Source organism: Delphinus delphis, chromosome 10, assembly GCF_949987515.2.
Source record: "Delphinus delphis chromosome 10, mDelDel1.2, whole genome shotgun sequence".
NCBI classification, from domain to species: Eukaryota; Metazoa; Chordata; class Mammalia; order Artiodactyla; family Delphinidae; genus Delphinus; species Delphinus delphis.
This window is the reverse complement of record NC_082692.2, coordinates 59,338,585-59,358,728: the sequence shown is the minus strand read 5'-3', so window position 1 is coordinate 59,358,728 and position 20,144 is coordinate 59,338,585. Positions and strand designations below refer to the sequence as shown.

The following is a 20,144-nucleotide window of genomic DNA, read 5'->3' as shown; positions in this document are numbered from 1 at the left end:
GTTTATGGGGGTCATCAATGTACCCATTCTGGAAGCCTGCCTAGTAAGTTTTCTTTTAAAGAATTTCAGAGAAGAGGGAAAAAAAGATATTCTTTTCTAGTTAAGCCCTGCCTTGTATATTTTATTTCTTTCTGCAGACCTGAGTTTCAGTTTTCATCTGGTATCCCTTCCCTGTATCTTGAAAAGTTAATTTAACACTTACCATTAGGCAGAATATTCCCCTTCCTTTCATTTATCTGAAATGTCCATATTTCACCTTCACTTTGAAAGGATATTTTCACTGAATATAAAAATCTAGGTTGGCAGCTTTTAGTATGTCAACACTCAAGGTATTTTTCTGCTCTTCTGGCCTCTACTGCTTCTGACAAGAGATCAGCCATCATTTGTATTGCTGACCTCCTTGATGTGTCATTTTTCTCTGAACACTTTCAAAATTTTTATCTTCAATTTTCAGAAGTTTGGATATTGTGTCCTTAGGTAGTTTCTGTTTTTCAGTCTTGCTAAGGGTTTTCTTAGCTTCTTGGATCTATAAGCAAATATTTTCACCGAATGTGGGAATACTTTGGCCATTATTTATTTAAATTCTTCTTCTGCCCCATCATCCCTCTTCTGTTTCTGGGATTCCAATTACACATATATTAGAATGCTTGATTACTGTCCCGCAGGTCACTGACGTTCTTTCATTTTTTAAAAATCTTTCTCTTTGTTCTTCAAATGGGAAAACTTTACTAATCTTACAAGTTTAGTTACTGTTTCTTCTGCAGTTTTTGATCTGCTAAACTCCAGGGAAGTTTTCATTTCAGATATTTTACTTTTTGGTTCTAGACTTCTACTTGGCTCTAGTTTTTCATAGATTCCATTTCTCTGATGAAATTCCCTACCTCTTTTCTCTTTGGCTTTGGATATATTTATAATAGTTGTTTAAAAGCCTGATCTACCATTTCACAATATATACACCTACCGAATCATCACATTGTATACCTTAAACTTACACATTGTTGTAGTTCGGCTGCATCTTTAAAAAGCTGGAAAAAACTCTAACCAAAAACAAAGAAAAAAAGTGCAACACATGAAAACTGGTACAGATTCCTGGTTTTGAGCTTCTCAGAATTTGGGATGATTTTAGGAAGTACAAGAATGCCAAGATGACATGAAATCACCTTGAATAATACAGTGAGAGCATTACTCTCCTTTCAAATCTCCTGATTGTCAAGAAAGCATCAGTTGGGTGCTAGGGTTATCTTACCTCTCTATTATTTGCTAATAAACATTTTTAACAGATAGGAAAAAAGTGCCTGATCGGTAATTCCAACATCTGGGTGATCTTGGGCTTGGTTTGAACTGACATTTTATTATTATTATTATTATTATTATCATCATCATCATCATGGGCCACATTTTCTAGCTTCTTTTTCATGTACATTAAGTTTTGGCTGTATACTTGTCACTGTGGATAATACGTTGTAGAGAGTGTGGGTTATATTGTCATCTCTTAAGTGGTATTTTGTTCTAGCAGGCAGTTAAATTCCTTGTGAATCTTTTGACCCTAAGGGATTAGTTTTATTATTTGTTAGGAAAAGTCTATAGTGGTTTAATCCTTAGTCCTAGGACATGGTCGAAACTCTATGGCAGGTTAGAGTAGCCTTTAGTTTCAGGCTGGTGTAACTTTACTTAGGTGCATAGCAAGGTTTCTTCACTGGCTAGGATGGAATTCCTACATCTCCTATCACTGCATAATTTCTGCTAGGATGGAATTCCTACATCTCCTATCACTGCATAATTTCTGCTATCTCAATTCAGTTCAAAAGAAGAGAGAAAAGAAGAGAGAAAACTTCCTTTAAAAAAAAAAAAGAAGCAACATAGCAATGACACCAAAATCTAGCAAAAAACAGTATTTTTTAAAAAGAAACAGGAAACGAAACTACAGACCAATCCCACTTATGAGTAGCAATGGAAAATCCTGAATAAAAAATTAACAAAGAATTTAAGTAGCACAATTAAAGAATATTATATCACAATTAAGTGTGGTTACTGACTCAAATGCTAGGATGATTTAATATTAGGTAATCTATTAAATATAATCTGTTACATGAATAGATCCAAGGAAAAATCATTTGCTCATTTCCAGAGATGCCAAGAAAGCATTTGACAAAAGTCATTATTTATTCTTGATTACAAAAGATAAAATTTAAATAGATAGGTACTTCTTAAACAGAACAAAAGATTCTGAGGTAATACCAAGGTATCCTCTACCTCATTCTCTTTGAATCTTGCAGTTGGACAAGAGAGGAAAAAGTAGAACTATAAAAGTTGAAAAGAAAGTGGTTACTAATGGTTATTATTATATAACCAGAAAGTAAACAGAATCATTTAGAAACGATTACTATGGAAAATAGTAAGAGAATTAACCTAGGAACAAAGTGAATAAATAGAAATCAAAAACACATGCTAAAAAAATAACTGAAAACTATATTGGCAGAAAATTCCTTATTTCTAACAGCAAGCAAAAAAGGATGGGAAGAAACCTGGGAAGAGATTAACAGCAAGAAATGCATATGGCCTATATAAGGAAAACTATAAAGAAACAAAGTCAAACAAATGGGAAAACATAACATACTCTTAGGTCCGAAGACAACCAATCTCATGTGACTTGCTGGAAGTACAAATTGGCATGTTACTTACAACACCTTGTCAATATCTATGGAAATTACAGATGCATATACCCCTTGATCCAGCTATTCTAACCCCAGGAATTTACCCTATAGATAGCCCTGCTCCCGTGTGAAGGTATGCATGCATAAGGTTATTCATTGCAGAACTATCTGTAACAGCAAAAGATTGGACATTACCCATATCCATTAGAGTACTGGTCTATTCTGACATACTCATAAAACAGAATAGGATGCTGCTGTATAAAAGAATAAATATTTCTATGCACTAAAATCCCTCAACTGTTGGCAATATTTTTTACTACTGGGAATGTACATTTTTCTTAGGGGAGGAAAAAAATACTGCCAACATTTAAATATAATGACCACATAGAAACAAAACTCTAAATTCTTGGGGGAAAAAATCAGAACAGGGACTTAATGATCTTATCCACTGACTGATCTCATTCAAGTCTTATTGTTATGAACATTCAAGTGAAAGATTTTATTAATATAAAAGTAGTAGACATTATGTTTAAAATGCAACAATATTCCCAACTTGATCTATAGAATCAATGCAATCCCAATCAAAGTCCAAGCAAGTTATTTTATTAGTATCAACAAACTGATTCTAAAGATTATATGAAAAGGCAAAGACCCAGAACAGCCAACACAATATTGAGGAGAAGAACAAAGTTGAAGGACTGATGCTACCCGACTTCAAGACTTACTATAAAGCTACAGACATCAAAGACAGTGTGGTACTGGTGAAAGAATAAGCAAATAGATTAATGGAACAGAACAGACAGTCCAGAAACAGACTCACATAAATATAGTTAAAAGATCTTTGGCAAAAGAGTAAAGGCAATACAATGGAGCAAAGACAGTCCCTTCAACAAATGGTGCTGGAACTAGACAGCAACATACACATACACACACACACACACACACACACATAAAACCTACCTTATACCTTTCACAAAAATTAACACACACACACACACAAAACCTACCGTATACCTTTCACAAAAATTAACACACACACACACAAAACCTACCTTATACCTTTCACAAAAATTAACTCAAAATGGATCAGACCTAATTGTAAAAAATTCAAAACTATAAAATTCCTAGAGGATAACATAACAAGATGACATCGGGTATAAGTGATGACTTTTGAGATACAACACCACAGACAAAATCCATAAAAGAAATAACTGATAAGCTGGACTTAATTAAAATTGAAAACTTGTCCTCTGCAGAAGACAATACCAAGAGAATCAGAAGACAAGCCACAAAACTGGGTGAAAATACTTGCAAAAGACGGATCTGATAAAGGACATTTGTTCAAAATATACAAAGAATTCCTGAAATCCAACAGTAAGAAAACAAATAACCCAATTAAAAATTAGGTTAAAGATCTTAGCAGAGATCACCAGAGAAGATATACAGATGGAAAACAAGAATATGAGAAAATGCTCCACATCATATGCCATCAGGGAAAGGCAAATTAAAACAATGAGTTACCACTGCACACCTATCAGCATGTCCAAAATCCAGAATACTGACAACACAAACTGCTGGCAAGGGTGCTAAGGAACAGGACCTCTCACTCTCTGTGGGAATGCAAAACGGTGCAGCCACTTTGGAAGACAATTTAGCAGTTCCTTACAAAATCAAACAGTTAGTGTATGATTAGCAACTGCACTTCTTGGTATTTACCTAAAGGAGTTCAAAACTTAAGTCCACATGGACCTAGAGTCTGTCATACAGAGTGAAGTAAGTCAGAAAGAGAAAAATAAATACCGTATGCTAACACATATATATGGAATTGAAGGGAAAAAAAGGTCATGAAGAACCTAGGGGTAAGATGGGAATAAAGACACAGACCTACTGGAGAACGGACTTGAGGATATGGGGAGGGGGAAGGGTACGCTGTGACAAAGTGAGAGAGTGGCATGGACATATATACACTACCAAATGTAAAATAGATAGCTGGTGGGAAGCAGCCTCATAGCACAGGGAGATCAGCTAGGTGGTTTGTGACCGCCTAGAGGGGTGGGATAGGGAGGGTGGGAAGGAGGGAGACGCAGGAGGGAAGAGATATGGGAACATATGTATATGTATAAGTGATTCACTTTGTTATAAAGCAGAAACTAACACACCACTGTAAAGCAATTATACTCCAATAAAGATGTTAAACAACAAAACAACAAAAAAGCTGCACACAGATATTTATAGCAGCTTTATTCAGAACTGCCAAAACCTGGAAGCAACCAAGATGTCCTTTGTTAGGTGAATGGATTAATAAACTGTGGTACATCCAGACAACGGAGAATTATTCAGTGCTAAAAAGAAATGACCTATCAAACCATGAAAAGACATGGAGAAACCTTAAATAAACAGTACTAAGTGAAAGAAGCCAATCTGAAAAGACTACCTACTGTGTGATTCTAACTTTATGACATTCTGGAAAAGGCAACACTAGGGAGACAATGAAAAGATCAGAGTTTGCGGAAGGCAGGGGTGTGAAGAAGCAGAGCACAGAGGATTTTTAGGGCAATGAAAGAAAAGACACCGTGTAATACTGTAATGATGGATATATATCATACATTTGTCCAAACACATAGAATGTACAACACCAAGAGTGAACCCTATTGTAAACTAAGGGCTTTGGGTGACTAGGACATCAGTGTTGGTCTATCTTTAGTAAAGAACATACCACTTTGGTGAGTGATGTTGACAATGGCGCAGGGGTTTTATGGGAAATCTCTGTACCTCCCTCTCAGTTTGGTTTTAACCCTAAAACTACTCTAAAAAAATGAAGTCCTTAAAAAGGTTTTCATTTTAATATTACAGATATGCATAAAGTGCAACGTAAAGCCACCCTCAACTCATCCAGTCTCATTTTCCAAGGTGCTTTTGACCATATATGCTTTCATTTTGATAGTCACAAATAAGTCTAAATACTCTGCTTACACTCTACTTCTTGGTTTCTCATCTGTAAGGAGTCTGTATTGATTTTGTGCCATGAAGGACAATGAATTAACTCAGAGAATCTATCACAATCTAACGACACTTTCCATTTTTGCTGGTAATGTTATCATTATTTGTACACCTTTAAACATCTATTTTGATTGATCAACTTTAAATAGTACTTCTTGACTCTCTACTAGGTAAAATGAGGAAACTTACAAATAGGCAAAATTCAACACAATCAAAGATGAAGTCTAAGAAGCATTTACCTTGTTCATAAAGGAGCTTCATATTCAAATCTTTGCAGGTGACCAGATTGTTGAGCAATGCAACCACACTTTGCATGGTGTTACCCAGAATGTTCGTCTGATGTTCCTGCAACAGACCACCATTCCATCAGAACAGTACAGAAATAGCATTACATCGTAATAAAGACAAATGATCAAACGACCTCCATCCCTGCATTCTTTTACAAGGTTGAATGATTATCCTTCTGCACTTGGGTGAAGCAGACCCCTCTGTGGCAAGGCCCCATCAGTGCGTTAGGTGAGCGGGAGGCAGTACGAATCGCTCAGTGCCAGCACTGCTGCATGCGGTCCCCTGCCCACGCACTGAGGGACAACCACATAGCCCTCTGTGCTTTCAAAGGGCACCAAAGGAGTCAGAGAGATCAGAGATCAAGTACGTGGAACTTAGGAAACCACATGAAAGTGATTTTGAGATCACAGAAGAAAAACTTCTGAAAGAAATAATTTCTGCAGTTTGGAGAGTAAACTGCTGTTCTCCTTCTTTAGTCTTACACATTGCTGGTTATGTCGGATATGACTTATTGCATCACTGCTTCAGTGCAATAAACTACACTTGGGACCTGAAAAAGTGAATTTTGCTTTCCTTAACGCTTTGCATCATACAGCAGGGAGTAACTTTGGCCTTCATTTCTCATTGTAAAGACACAAAAGACAACTTCTTTGTAACTTTTAAGGGATCTTAAAAATAACTTGGGGCTTCCCCGGTGGCGCAGTGGTTGAGAATCCACCTGCCAATGCAGGGGACATGGGTTCGAGCCCTGGTCTGGGAAGATCCCACATGCTGCGGAGCAACTAAGTCCGTGCACCACAACTACTGAGCCTGCGCTCTAGAGCCCGCAAGCCACAACTACTGAACCCGCATCCCGCAACTACTGAAGCCCCCATGCTTACAGCCCGTGCTCCGCAACAAGAGAAGCCACAGAAATGAGAAGCCCGTGCACCTCAATGAAGAGTAGCCCCCACTCGCCGCAACTAGAGAAAGCCCATGCACAGCAACGAAGACCCAACACAGCCAAAAATAAATAAATAAATTAAAAAAAATAACTTGCTTTAGTTTTGTTTCCTATTCACTCTTCTGAATTTTTTAAAAATTAAACAACTAGCACTGATTGTGATTGAAACTATAAAATTTCAAATAGTATAAAAATAAAGTCTTTAAGCTCCAGGACTAGGGGAGGCAAGCCAGCTGCACAGAGTATAGAAAGAATGGAGGCACTCACTCTCAGGACGGTGCCAATGCAAGCACTTGCTGGAAGTGAGTGCTTCTAGGCGGCTAGCTTGTCCCACACTAGCCCTGGCCCCGCCCCTTGGTCACTCTGTTAATAACGAGTCCTATCCTAAAGAGTTATGGGTGTATCAATTTAGTAGACTCCATCCAGACCCTTTCCTATTCATTTTCTCCCTTTCTCTCTCTCTCTCTCTCTCTCTCTCACACACACACACACACACAGAATACATGGTTTGCTCTGTTATCTAAACATAAGTTATATCATATTTATTAAGTCACTCAACAAATAACTAATGAAGACCTATTATGTACCTGTTCTAGGCACTGTTCTAGGCACCTGAGAGAACAAAACAAGGTTCCCTGTCCTCATGGAAAGAGACAACAAACAACAGGCACAGGGACTTCCCTAGTGGTCACGTGGTTAAGACTCTGTGTTCCCAAAGCAGTGGGCCCAGGTTCGATCTCTGGTCAGGGAACTAGATCCCGCATGCCCCAACCAGAGATTCCGCATGCCACAAATAAGACCCGGAGCAGCCAAATAAATAAATAAATAAATACTAAAAAAAGAAAAAAAAAAGCAGGCACAGTAAGTAAGTAAACTGGACTACGTGTTAGAAGATAACAAGTGCTATGGTAGAAAAAGAAAAGAGCAGAGCAGGAAAGGAGGGCTGGGAGTTCAGCAGTGAGGCTGTCCATCATTTTACATGGTGTTGTCAGGGTGGGACTCATTGAGAAGGTGTCATCTGAGTGGAAATTTTATTTACTTTTTTTTTTACTTTTTAAATGCTGAAGGATCTTAGAATTCTTTGGACTTAGTTTTAATAAAATTTTCTTTTGAAATAATTTTAGATTTACAGAAGAGTTGCAAAGACAGTGTAGAGAGTTTCCATATACGCTTCACCCAGATGTTCCCTATGTTAACAGCATACCCAACCAAGGTACACTGATCAAAACTCAGAAATGGGATTTCCCTGGTGGTCCAGTGGTAAAGAATCTGCCTTCCATATTTCACAGACCGAGAACAAAAAATTCACAATTTGTACGGAAACACAAAAGACCCTGAATAGCCAAAGCAATCTTGAGACAGAAAAACGGAGCTGGAGGAATCAGCTTCCTGGACTTCAGACTATACAACAAAGCTATGGTAATCAAGACAGTATGGTACTGGCACAAAAAGAGACATATAGATCAATGGAACAGGATAGAAAGCCCAGAGATAAACCCATTCACATATGGTCACCTCATCTTTGATAAAGGAGGCAAGAATATAAAATGAAGAAAAGACAGCCTCTTCAATAAGTGGTGCTGGGAAAATTGGACAGCTACATGTAAAAGAATGAAATTAGGGCTTTACTGGTGGCTCAGTGGTTGAGAGTCCGCCTGCCCATGCAGGGGACACGGGTTCGTGCCCGAGTCCGGGAAGATCCCACATGCCGTGGAGCGGCTGGGCCCGTAAGCCATGGCCGCTGAGCCTGTGCGTCCAGAGCCTGTGCAACGGGAGAGTCCACAGCAGTGAGAGGCCCGTGTACCGCAAAAAAAAAAAAAAAAAAAAGAATGAAATTAGAACACTCCCTAACACCATACACAACAATAAAGTCAAAACGGATTAAAGACCTAAATGTAAGGCCAAACACTATCAAACTCTTAGAGGAAAACACAGGCAGAACACTCTATGACATAAATCACAGCAAGATCCTTTTTGACCCACCTCCTAGAGAAATGGAAATAAAAACAAAAATAAACAAATGGGACCTAATGAAACGCAAAACCTTTTGCACAGCAAAGGAAACCATAAACAAGACAAAAAAGACAAGCCTCAGAATGGTAGAAGATATTTGCAAATGAAGCAACTGACAAAGGATTAATCTCCAAAACTGACAAGCAGCTCATGCAGCTCAATATCAAAAAAACAAACAACCTAATCCAAAAATGGGCAGAAGACCTAAATAGACATTTCTCCAAAGAAGATATACAGATTGCCAACAAACACATGAAAGAATGCACAACATCATTAATCATTAGAGAAATGCAAATCAAAACTACAATGAGGTATCATCTCACACCGGTCAGAATGGCCATCATCAAAAAAATCTACAAACAATAAATGCTGGAGAGGGTGTGGAGAAAAGGGAACCCTCATACACTGTTGGTGGGAATGTAAATGGATACAGCCACTATGGAGAACAGTATGGAGGTTCCTTAAAAAACTAAAAATAGAGCTACCATTTGAGCCAGCAATCCCACTACTGGGTATATACCCTGAGAAAGCGATAATTCAAAAAGAGTCATGTACCACAACGTTCACTGCAGCTCTATTTACAATAGCCAGAACATGGAAGCAACCTAAGTGCCCATCGACAGATGAATGGATAAAGAAGATGTGGCACATATATACAATGGAATATTATGCAGCCATAAAAAGAAACAAAATTGTTATTTGTAGCAAGGTGGATGGACCTAGAGTCTGTCATACAGAGCGAAGTAAGTCAGAAAAAGAAAAACCAATACTGTATGCTAACACATATATACAGAATCTTAAAAAAAAAAAGGTCATGAAGAACCTAAGGGCAAGACGGGAATAAACATGCAGACCTACTAGAGAATGGACTTGAGGACACGGGGAGGGGGAAGGGTAAGCTGAGACAAAGTGAGAGAGTGGCATGGACATATATACACTACCAAATGTGAAACAGCTAGTGAGAAGCAGTCGCATAGCATAGGGAGATCAGCTTGGTGCTTTGTGACCAGCTAGAAGGGTGGGATAGGGAGGGTGGGAGGCAGGGAGATGCAAGAGGGAAGAGATATGGGGATATATGTACATGTATAACTGATTCACTTTGTTATAAAGCAGAAACTAACACACCATTGTAAAGCAATTATACTCCAATAAAAACGTTAAAAAAAAAAAAAAAAAAAGAATCCGCCTTCCAATGCAGGGGGCACAGGTTCAATCCCTGGTCAGGGAACTAAGATCCCACATGCCGCGGGGCAACTAAGCCCATGATCCACAACTGCTGAGATCACGCGCCTCAAGTAGAGACCCTGCGTGCTGGAAAACTACAGAGCCTGCACGCTCTGGAACCTGCATGCCGCAACTAGGGAGAGAAAACCCGCATGCCACAACTAGAGAGAAGCCCGCGCACCACAGCAAAAGAGCCCGCATGCCTCAACGAAGATCCTGTGTGCTGCAACTAAGATTTGACGCAGCCAAAAATAAATAAAATAAATAAATCTTTAAAATAAGAAACAAAACTAGGGACTTAACACTGATACAAAACTAACAGTGGAACTATAGACTTTATTCAAATTTCACATTTTCCACTAACATCCTTTTCTGTTCTGGGATCCAATCCAGGATCCCATATTGCATTTAGAATTAACTCATTTTTGCAATACATATTTACTAAGTGCCCACTGTTCTAGGTACTTGGCTTATGTCAGTGAATAGAAGAGACCAAAAAAATTTTTTTTTCACTAATTTTTTTTAAGAAACAGCCCTGCCCTTGCGGTTGCCCTGTGGAGTTTACCTTGAAGCAGAGGGGGAAGACAACATAGTAAATAATTCCATGGTATGTTAAAGATGATACACACTACAGGAGAAAACAGAACAGGGTAAAGTGGCTTGGAAGTGCCGCGGGGGAAGGCTGCAGTTTTAAACAAGGCACGTAAGGCATACCTCCTTCGGAAGGCAGCGCCTGAGCTGGTTTGGATTTACTCTTTATGCTGCCAGGTTCTGTTAGCTAGTTTTGTTTTAGGGTAGTTGAATCAATGTTCTTCAATGTTATTGGCCTATGAGTGACATCCTCATCTGATTTTAGTATCAGTTTCACGCTAGCCTTGTCCATCCATTTTATTCCACAAATAACTTATTGTGCATCTATTTCTGGGTGATGTGGTAGAACTCACTAATAAGAGCAACTGGGCTCAGTGTATTTTTACCGGTAGATCTTTAAATATTTTTTTGAAAAACATCTTATACTCAGGAATGTACACACTGACCCAATTTTATTTCCATTTTCCAAGAAAATCACCTATAATGTCCAAGTTTCCAAACGTACTGTAATAGAACCGTACACAGCAGTCACCAGTCTTCACCTGTCTTCTCTGAACCGACTGACATCACCTTTTACCTGTCTCCTCCCTCTTTCTTGTTGGTCAGACTCACCAAAGCCTTGCCTATTTTATTGGTCTTTTCAAGGACCCAGCTTTCCGTTTCACTCAAGAATCTACATTTGTGACTTCGAGTTAGTCATTACAAATGTACACGATTTCCCACTTCCCCCTCCTACATATGCAGGAGGATGACACTTCCCTGCCCCCTCATAATTCGAGATGCCCATAACTGGACTTACTTTGGCCAATTAAGACTCATTGGGCAGACGCTTTAAGGGTCAGAGAGGGCTTCGCCGTCCTGTCTTTCCTCTGCCCTTAAGACCAGTGATGGTCTAGACGGTAGAGGCTCCAGTAGCCCAGGTCTCAGAGTGAGGACGTGCAGCAGAGACACCGGGACTCCCCTGATGAACACACGGCTTCCAAAGCGCACCAAAATACCAACACAGCATCAGGCTCTGAAACTGCAGTTAACAGACTTGTACATCCCACCAACAGGAGCCACTTGATTTCATGAGTCTTACCATCTATATCTTTAATACAAGGCAAAAGGTCTGCTTTCCAAATACCACTGGCTGAAAATTTATATTCTTTAGAAACACAGGCTTAAGAGTGGATGTTAATGTTTGATGCTATTAGGCTGTGAGTTTCTCTGTTTTACCTTTACAGATAGATACACAAAAGGTCATTGAAAGTATAAGTGAGGGAAAGACATCAGACGAGCCTAAACAGAAGACTTACTAGCTGCGGGGCTGGCAGCCGGGCCCGGGGGACAGCCGAGCCCGTCCAGCGCCACGCCTGCCATTCCCCGACATGCTGACAGTGCCTTGCATTGTGGTCACCATAAAATAACTCTCATTGGCATCCAAGCTTAATAAAAACACCTTCATTCTGCTCAAAAAGGGCAATCGATAGATATGGAGAAGCCAAACTGAACAGCCTCAACCATATAAAATTCACTGACACCAGCTTAAGAATATTAATGTGGAAGCAATGGGCTGCCACCAATTTCATCTAATTATTCTTACAGTTGGTTGGAAGGAAAGGGTGATTAATAAGCACGAAGATGACGTGACATGTTACTCATGATAAAGTAACTAACGATACACAGGAAACATATTCTTGTGAAGAATAAAGACACTAACAAATCTCTTCTTTTGGTCCCATTTGGTAAAATAACACATACCACTCCTGGTTCAAAGGCCAGTCTGTCGGCAAATATAGGTCAGTTTTACTGGAGATAAATCCATTGTTCCTTCCATATACATGTTTTTATGATTAAATGCACCTTTTCTGTGCTCTTGGCAGTATTTCTGGCTCATTGCAAAGCCAATACTTTGGTTTTTCCTTGTGCTCACAGAGTGACAGCCACCTGCTGATGTAGGCATTTCCCTTAAGTACAAAAGCCAAGTTTCCAAACCTCCGTTATCCCTGAACACTAAGAACCCAGGACCGTACCCCAGCCAACCAGGTCCTGAGACTCCTGGCCTGGAGTTTCCAGAATCACTGCAGAAGGAAGGGCTCTGCCAGCCCCACTACTCAATCCGCAGAGGGGCATAAAGGTACACTCTATCAAAAGCCCCCACTAACCTTATCACTGGAAACACTCAGGGCACCATATTTGATGCAGAGAATAGAGACCAATAATCCTACAACCAGACTGGGAGGCATGATTCCTTTTCTATTCTAGCCATTATTCAAAACACTGTTGTGTTTTACTTTCTTTGTTGTTGATTTTCAGACCATTCATAGACTGAACTTTGTTCTAAATAAAGTAGGGGCATTATTAAGATTATATTATAAAATTGTACTTACTTCCTCTTCCTTCTTGTAGGTATAAATGTTTATTACCTAGTATGAGGGAGGGAGACCACGGAACAGAGTCACTGTTCCTGCTCAAGATGACAACATGGTTGTCTAGGGGGAACCTAGACAGTTATTGCTGTGGCCTAGATCATAACTTCCCCCAGAAAGAATGCTAAAGACAGGCGAAGGGTAGTTGAGAAGGTATAAATGTGAATTAAGCATACTTCTATTACTTTCTATCAAATTGAATTATTTCATTTCTCTTAGCAACTTTATTAAGATTTGTTCTTGCTGTTCACAACCATATTCATGGCCCACAGGGGATAAATTATGCTTTGAAAAACATCATATTTACTTTCAAAGTCAGAGTAGAGAATTATATGAAGGGAGAAACCACCAGGTTAAACATGTGGGACAAGGGTTCTTCCTGGGCCCCTGGAAGACTGATGTAAAGAGGAAAGGGAACCACAAATTTGATTCAAAGACCTGGGTCAGAGCTGGAGGGAAGGGAAGATGCTGATTAAAGGCTGTGTCTTCATTAGATGTTCCTCTAAGACAACCCCTCTCCCTACAAAGTCTACCTGAGCCCCAGGGTGAAAGGACTGTAAGAGAAGCCTAGGTAAAATCCTGGTGTCTTTTTTTTTTTTTTTTTTTAATCCCCATGGCTCACTAATAAAGAAAGGGGTCCACACCGCTGGCACCCCAACACATGGAAGAAAAGTGGTGTGCGGAGAGAAGGAAGCTTTTAATGACCTGCAACAGGGTCTCTGGCACAGGGTCTGGGGCCCAGGCACCAGCACCTTCTGTGCTGATTGAAGCAGAGCTGCCACGTGGGCCCGAGCCAGGACAAGGCAGCACTGACAATATACTGATAAGGTACTATGCCATGGCCTCTACTCCAAGCATTCTATCTCATTTAATCCTCACTAAAATCCTGAAGTGACTACAGTTCTCCCCTCTTTACAGATAAGGACATTGAGGTTAGCGAGATGAAGTGTCACTTGCCCAGGATCACCCAGCTCCTCTATTGTGAAGCTGGGATCCAGTCTGTAGGATGGCAGGGGTCCCTAATCACCAAGCGACGTTGCCTGGTGACCACATTAATGGAGCAGGAGAGCGGAGGGTGGGGTGTCAGGGTCACCAGTCAGCACACCCCCGGTTAGCCAACATGACCTGAGGACCCACGGACTTAAAAGAATCCAGAGGCAGGGGTGGAAAGAGGCACAGACATACTGATTTGGGGCCGCTACTGTAATGTTGCCCTCCGTCTTCGGCTACAATGTGACCAGCCCTGTGTCACCACCACTGGGAACTCCTGGCTTCACCAGAGCCCTTAATACAGATCATTTGCTGTAAGACATGCAACCCGGGAAGCAAGATGTGGGTATTAGGCAACTAAGGAAAGGGAAGAATGGGCATACTACCCCCAAGGATGAAATCACATACTGGCCCCACAGTCAACAGCCACATGATTGAGACGCTCAGTGTCAGTGTAGGCTTGACGGGTGAGAAAGAAAGCTGAGCTCACAGGAGAAGCCATCACTGCTGTCCTACAAAGACACCCAAGGCGATCCTACTGCACTTTAAGATTATGACAAAAATCTTTAACTCCTTCATCCACAGCCCAATAAGCAAGGCCGACCTAATTTGTGTGCCCAACGCCACAGTGTACGGACATTTAACAAACAGGGCACTTGAGAGTTCTAATAAAACATAGCATTTGCCAGTAGAGATAATTAGAATGGAAGCCACAAAATTCTAGTGTTTGGCAACATAGATGAAACAACTTCATTAAAATGTACAGCTTCAGCAAATGAAAGGTAGGAGAGCACTGGACCCTGAAGAATCAGCCTTCTCGAAACTAATTACTTCAGTGCTTGAAGAGGACAGCTCTGCAACACCAAGGGCACAGCAAGGAAACACCGCTAAAAAACGATCAGCCTTCCCAAAGTGCTTTCACTGTAAACGGAGCATTATACTTGACGCTAATATCTGACGATGGAAACGGCACTAGAAGACTCCAGATGTCCAGATGAAAAAGTGGGGCTGGGGTCTGAACAGTCCAGGTAGGAGATACCTTTAACGATCAAAAATAATAATGAACTGTGGCAACTCTCTTCCGCCCTTGGTGTGGGTCGGGATTCAAAAGACAACACATTAGAAGACAAGAACCGATCCTACAAGGTTAGAGAGAGCACCGAGAGAACGAAAAGCAGAAGCACACACAAGTGATGCACACGTGACATCCACGATCTCTTAGAAATAAACACACAGCATATCCCATTCAACACACATTCACATTACCTTTCAGGGGGAAAAACTTACGTTGTTCTGCAAGCTGCCCCTGTACTGCACATGTACTTGCACTTGATACAGATGTGCTGCCCCAGGACGTAGTGGGGTGTCCACCCACTCTCCTTTTCATACGTTCTCCTGCGTGCCCAGAATGCTAGAGATCTGGAGCCTGCAGAATCGAGCCTTCAGAGCACCCAAACCACATGAGTACATGCGTGCAGAAGAGGACACTTTCATGTTATTGATTTTTCACAAGGCTGTCCCACAGGCAGCTCAAACCCAGTGGAATCTAAACTGAACTCAGCTCCTTTCCCCTCACACTTTCTCCTTTTCCATTTTCCAATTCAATGAATGACCCTCCAATCTGCCCAGCTACCCAGTCATAAATCTTGGAATCACCCGGGACTGCTGTCTCTATTCTCATCTCCCACATCCAATCAGCCATGACAGTCCCCTGGTTCTCCCCGAGCCCCTCCTGAATCTGTCGTCTGCTCTCCAACCCCATTGCCACTGCCCTCTTTGGCCGGGGCCACCACCGTCTCCTAACGTCTCTGGCCTCACCGTTCTGACTGCTAACCAGCTTCCTCTTTCTAAAGTGGCAGAGATTAGGCTCCACTCTCAGGGCTGACATTGGGGGCCACGGGCCTGGGGAGTGAGTGTGTCGGAGTCTACAGTAGATCCAGGGTGGAGGGAGGCCCCTGTTTCCCACAGTCCAGTTTGTGTCCAAAGTCCCAGTGGGATTCCAAGGCCTGAAAGGGGGAGAAGCCACAAGAACCAGGAGATGACAGAGCAAGGGCACTGGAGCTCCAAGGCTTTCAATCCCAGAGGAGCATTGCATTATGAGTTCGAAATAGTCTCAAGACTTATCGAGACAAATACTGACCCCTGGGGGTGAGAAACAGGGAAGGAAACAAACTGGATTAAACGGCAAGGGCACAGAGTGATTTAAAATGAATTCACTCATAAATATATATATGGGATTTCCTGGGAAGAAAGGCCAGGATGTAGGGGTCCAAAGTGGGACTGTTAGGGGTATGAGGAAATTGGTGCTGGGGTAACCGCTACTGGGCCTTTGCTCTACCAGCTGTGAAGCAGTTAACCAGCTCCTCTGCCCTGTGGTCGGGGTTTTGTGGGGCTGAGCAGGCTCTGAGGAGACTCCAAGGGCCTGGAAATGTTCTTCTCCAATCTGTAGCCAAAAACATATGATGCTCTCACCCTAAGGGCCTAGAGGTATAAAATTAAGTCCTTTCTTTTATTTAGATCTCCCTCCATCCTTCTGGTTAAACACACAAGAGAAAAGAGTTTCAAATTGTTTTTAAATTTGACTGACAAACATGGTAGAGCCCCTCTGGCAGCAAACACAAGTTATTATCAGCAATACATTCCAGCTGGCACAGAAGGGAGTCTGGCTCGGCTGGTACCATCTGTCAATCAGCGTGCCAGCTCAGCTCTAGAATCCCAGTCCTGTGCAACACCCACGGCAGTGCACTGTGGATGCCCTTCCGGCAGGTTAATTGTGTCACTTGGCTTCCCCAGCCGTGCCCTTTCACATTATTTAGGCTTCTAGCAGGAAGCTTCCGTCCTCTGGGCTCCCAGCAGGGCCCTAGGCCTCAAGGCAGGCGTAGTAGGCCCGAGCCAACACTATTCAGGAGGGAGAACCCTGGCCGTGGAGCCGAAGGGAAGCTGCCAGGACCAGTGTCCCCAGGGATGGATTGTACCCCTTTCATGTGTCTGCCTGGAGTGTTGAAAGACAGGCCACTCTGGCCCACAACACACTCCCTGAGCTAAATACAGGCCTGAAATAGCGGGGACAGATGAGAAAGAGAAAATACAAGTGTGCATCCAGACACAAAACCCCTCCTGCCTTCTCTTAGCATCCCTGCCAACGTGCAAAGTAAGAATAACAACAACAAAAGGAACGAAACTGGGTCATTTGTAGAGATGTGGATGGACCTAGAGACAGTCATATAGAGTGAAGTATGTCAGAAAGAGAGAAACAAATATTGTATATTATTATATACAGTATATTATTACATTATTATATATATATTATTATATATATTATTTGTATATAAGAGTCATACAGAGTGAAGTATGTCAGAAAGAAACAGTGTATATTATTGTATATTATTATATATAGTATATTATATTATATATATGTATATACATATATATGTGTATTATTATATATTGTATATTATTATATATAATATAATAATATATTATTATATATTATTATATGTATTATTTGTATATAATATACAAATATTGTATATTATCTGTGGAATCTAGAAAAATGGTACAGATGAACCAGTTTGCAAGGCAGAAATAGAGACACAGATGTAGAGAACAAACGTATGGACACCAAGGAGGAGGGGGGGATGAATCAGGAGATTGGGATTAACATATATACACTAATATGTATAAAATAACTAATGAGATCCTGCTGTATAGCACAGGGAACTCTACTTCACTGTACAGTAGCAACTAACACAACATTGTAAAACAGCTATACCCGAATTAAAAAAAGAAAAGGAAAAGAACATCAACAATAAAAAAACAACATTAAAGGCTTGGCAAACTCATATTCCTTCTTAAAAATTCAGGCCAGATGTTGTTTGCTGAAGCTGGGGTGCGGGCAGGCACGAAGGCTGCCCTTCTCACGTTGGACGGCGTTTCTATCACCTTCCCGTGCTTGCCTTCATCACAGCACCTACCACATCCCTTAACTGTTGTTCATCGATTCCTCGGCCAGTGCCGAGCCCCTTGAGGGAAAAATCAGGACTTTTAGCCGGGTCTCCAGAGCCTAGGTGCAGTGCCCAGTAGGCAGTGGCCTCTGGTAAAATAAGGAAACGCTCAATGTCGCTTATACAAACACAGCTTGGGAAGGGATATACAGCTTGTGGGATGCTCTTTCGAGAAATGAACTTGTCAGCAACTAGAAACTGCCTTCAATGAAGCAATCAGTAAATATTTATGGAGCGCCTAAAGTTTGCTATTTAAGGGTGTGAAACAGAACTACAAAAGGATAAAAAAAATGACCTTTCTCAAAACGTTTTCAACCAGTATCTATTTACATCTGAATAATGTTTGCAATAAGTGATGCATTCAGATATTTTGACTTAAAATGAAACACATAAAATCTCTCACCTGCTACATATTTGTCAAGTACTCATGAAGCACTTGAATCAGCATGGAAAATGTACACTCTAAAATTCTGAAAGACGTTGACAGTTTTAATGGGACCCTCCGTTAAAGATAACTGCTCACAAATATAAAGAAGTGTCCTATTCTAAAGAAAGAAAATATTACAGAAGGCAAAAATGAATGAAAAGATCAATACACAGAATTAGCACAAGACAGCTTTCAATTACAGCTATCGTGACTGTGGGAGTTGGCACTTTTTGCAGTGGGAGTTCCCCAGGCGTTGGTACTCGTGGTTCCTGTCCCAAAGCAGAACCAGTAAAACCTGCAGGAAAAAGGTATTACCGGGAAACGACTGGAAGTTTACTTAAACCTAGGGTTGCAAGGCACATAAAGAAATGGTGCAGTAAGTGAAAAAAAAGTGGGCTGAAAAAAACATAAGAGCTCCTTGGCCTGCCCCAAAACAGCTGGCAAGCCTGGAGCAAAGCAAGAATCATACTACCAGACTTTGGAAGAACTGGAGAGGACTTTCTATGTCAATCATTTGATTTTAAAAATAAAGAAATCAAAGCCCTGAGAAAGGAACATAAGGAATAGGGCCAGGACTTCAACTCAGAAGTGCATCTTCCTTTTCCATTACCTCACTTTGCCCTCACGATTCTAAAATTCACATCAGGGAATGGATAAAGAAGATGTGGTACATATACACAATGAAATACTACGCAGCCATAAAAAAGAATGAATAATGCCATCTGCAGCAACATGGATGCAACTAGAGATGATCATACTAAGTGAAGTAAGTCAGAAAGAGAAAGACAAATACCATATGATGTCACTTATATGCAGAACCTAATATATGACACAAATGAACCTATCTACGAAACAAAGAGAATCACAGATATAGAGGCAGACTCGTGGTTGCCAAGGTGGAGTAGGGGGGTGGGGGAGGGATGGATTGGGAGTTTGGGATTAGCAGGCGCAAACTATTATATACAGAATGGATAAACTAGGTCCTACTGTAAAGCACAGGGAACTATATTCAATATCCTGTGATAAACCATAATGGAAAAGAATATGGAAAAGAATGTATATACATGTATAACTGAATCACTTTGCTGTACAGCAGAAATTAACAAAACACTGTAAATTAGCTATACTTCAATAAAAAAATAAATAACGATCATATCGAGGTATGCAGAGTCAAGGAGGTAACTTTAAAGATGGATACAAATTTTGTGCACACTGGAGTAGTGCTTTAAGTATTGCTCCCCAGGGCTGCAGACTCGTTTGTCCTTAGCATCTTCTTTGATAGGTCAGCTCTTATCCCTGAACAGGTAGGTGAGATAGCGTTGGGGAAATGGGAAAACCTCAACATAATGCCTACTGACCCCCATGCCTGGGAAGCACATACTTTCTGGAGCTGACAGGATTTTTTCAACCAGTTTTTGTTGCAGAGGGTTATCTCTAAAGAGGTGATAGGAGAGCCTAGCCATCTCATAGAAATGTTAAACAAGGAGCACCTTTTCCCAATAAATGATTCTGAGCAGGTAACAAATCAGACATCAGGGGAACTGCAAACACATATATGTGATGTTTAAAAATCAGCAGCATCTAAGGCAGCCCAGATCT

General features: G+C 40.9%; 1 protein-coding gene across 5 annotated transcripts in view; it reads right to left on the bottom strand.

Moving 5' to 3' along the window:
• The window catches only part of ULK4 (unc-51 like kinase 4), a 517,204-nt gene that overhangs the window by 233,563 nt on the left and 263,497 nt on the right, over window positions 1–20,144 (bottom strand). For all 5 annotated transcript variants that reach the window (XM_060022287.1, XM_060022288.1, XM_060022291.1 and 2 more), the window contains one exon: window positions 5,894–5,999. In XM_060022287.1, coding sequence (XP_059878270.1) covers window positions 5,894–5,999 — 106 coding nt within the window. The remainder of the gene's footprint in view (window positions 1–5,893; window positions 6,000–20,144) is intronic.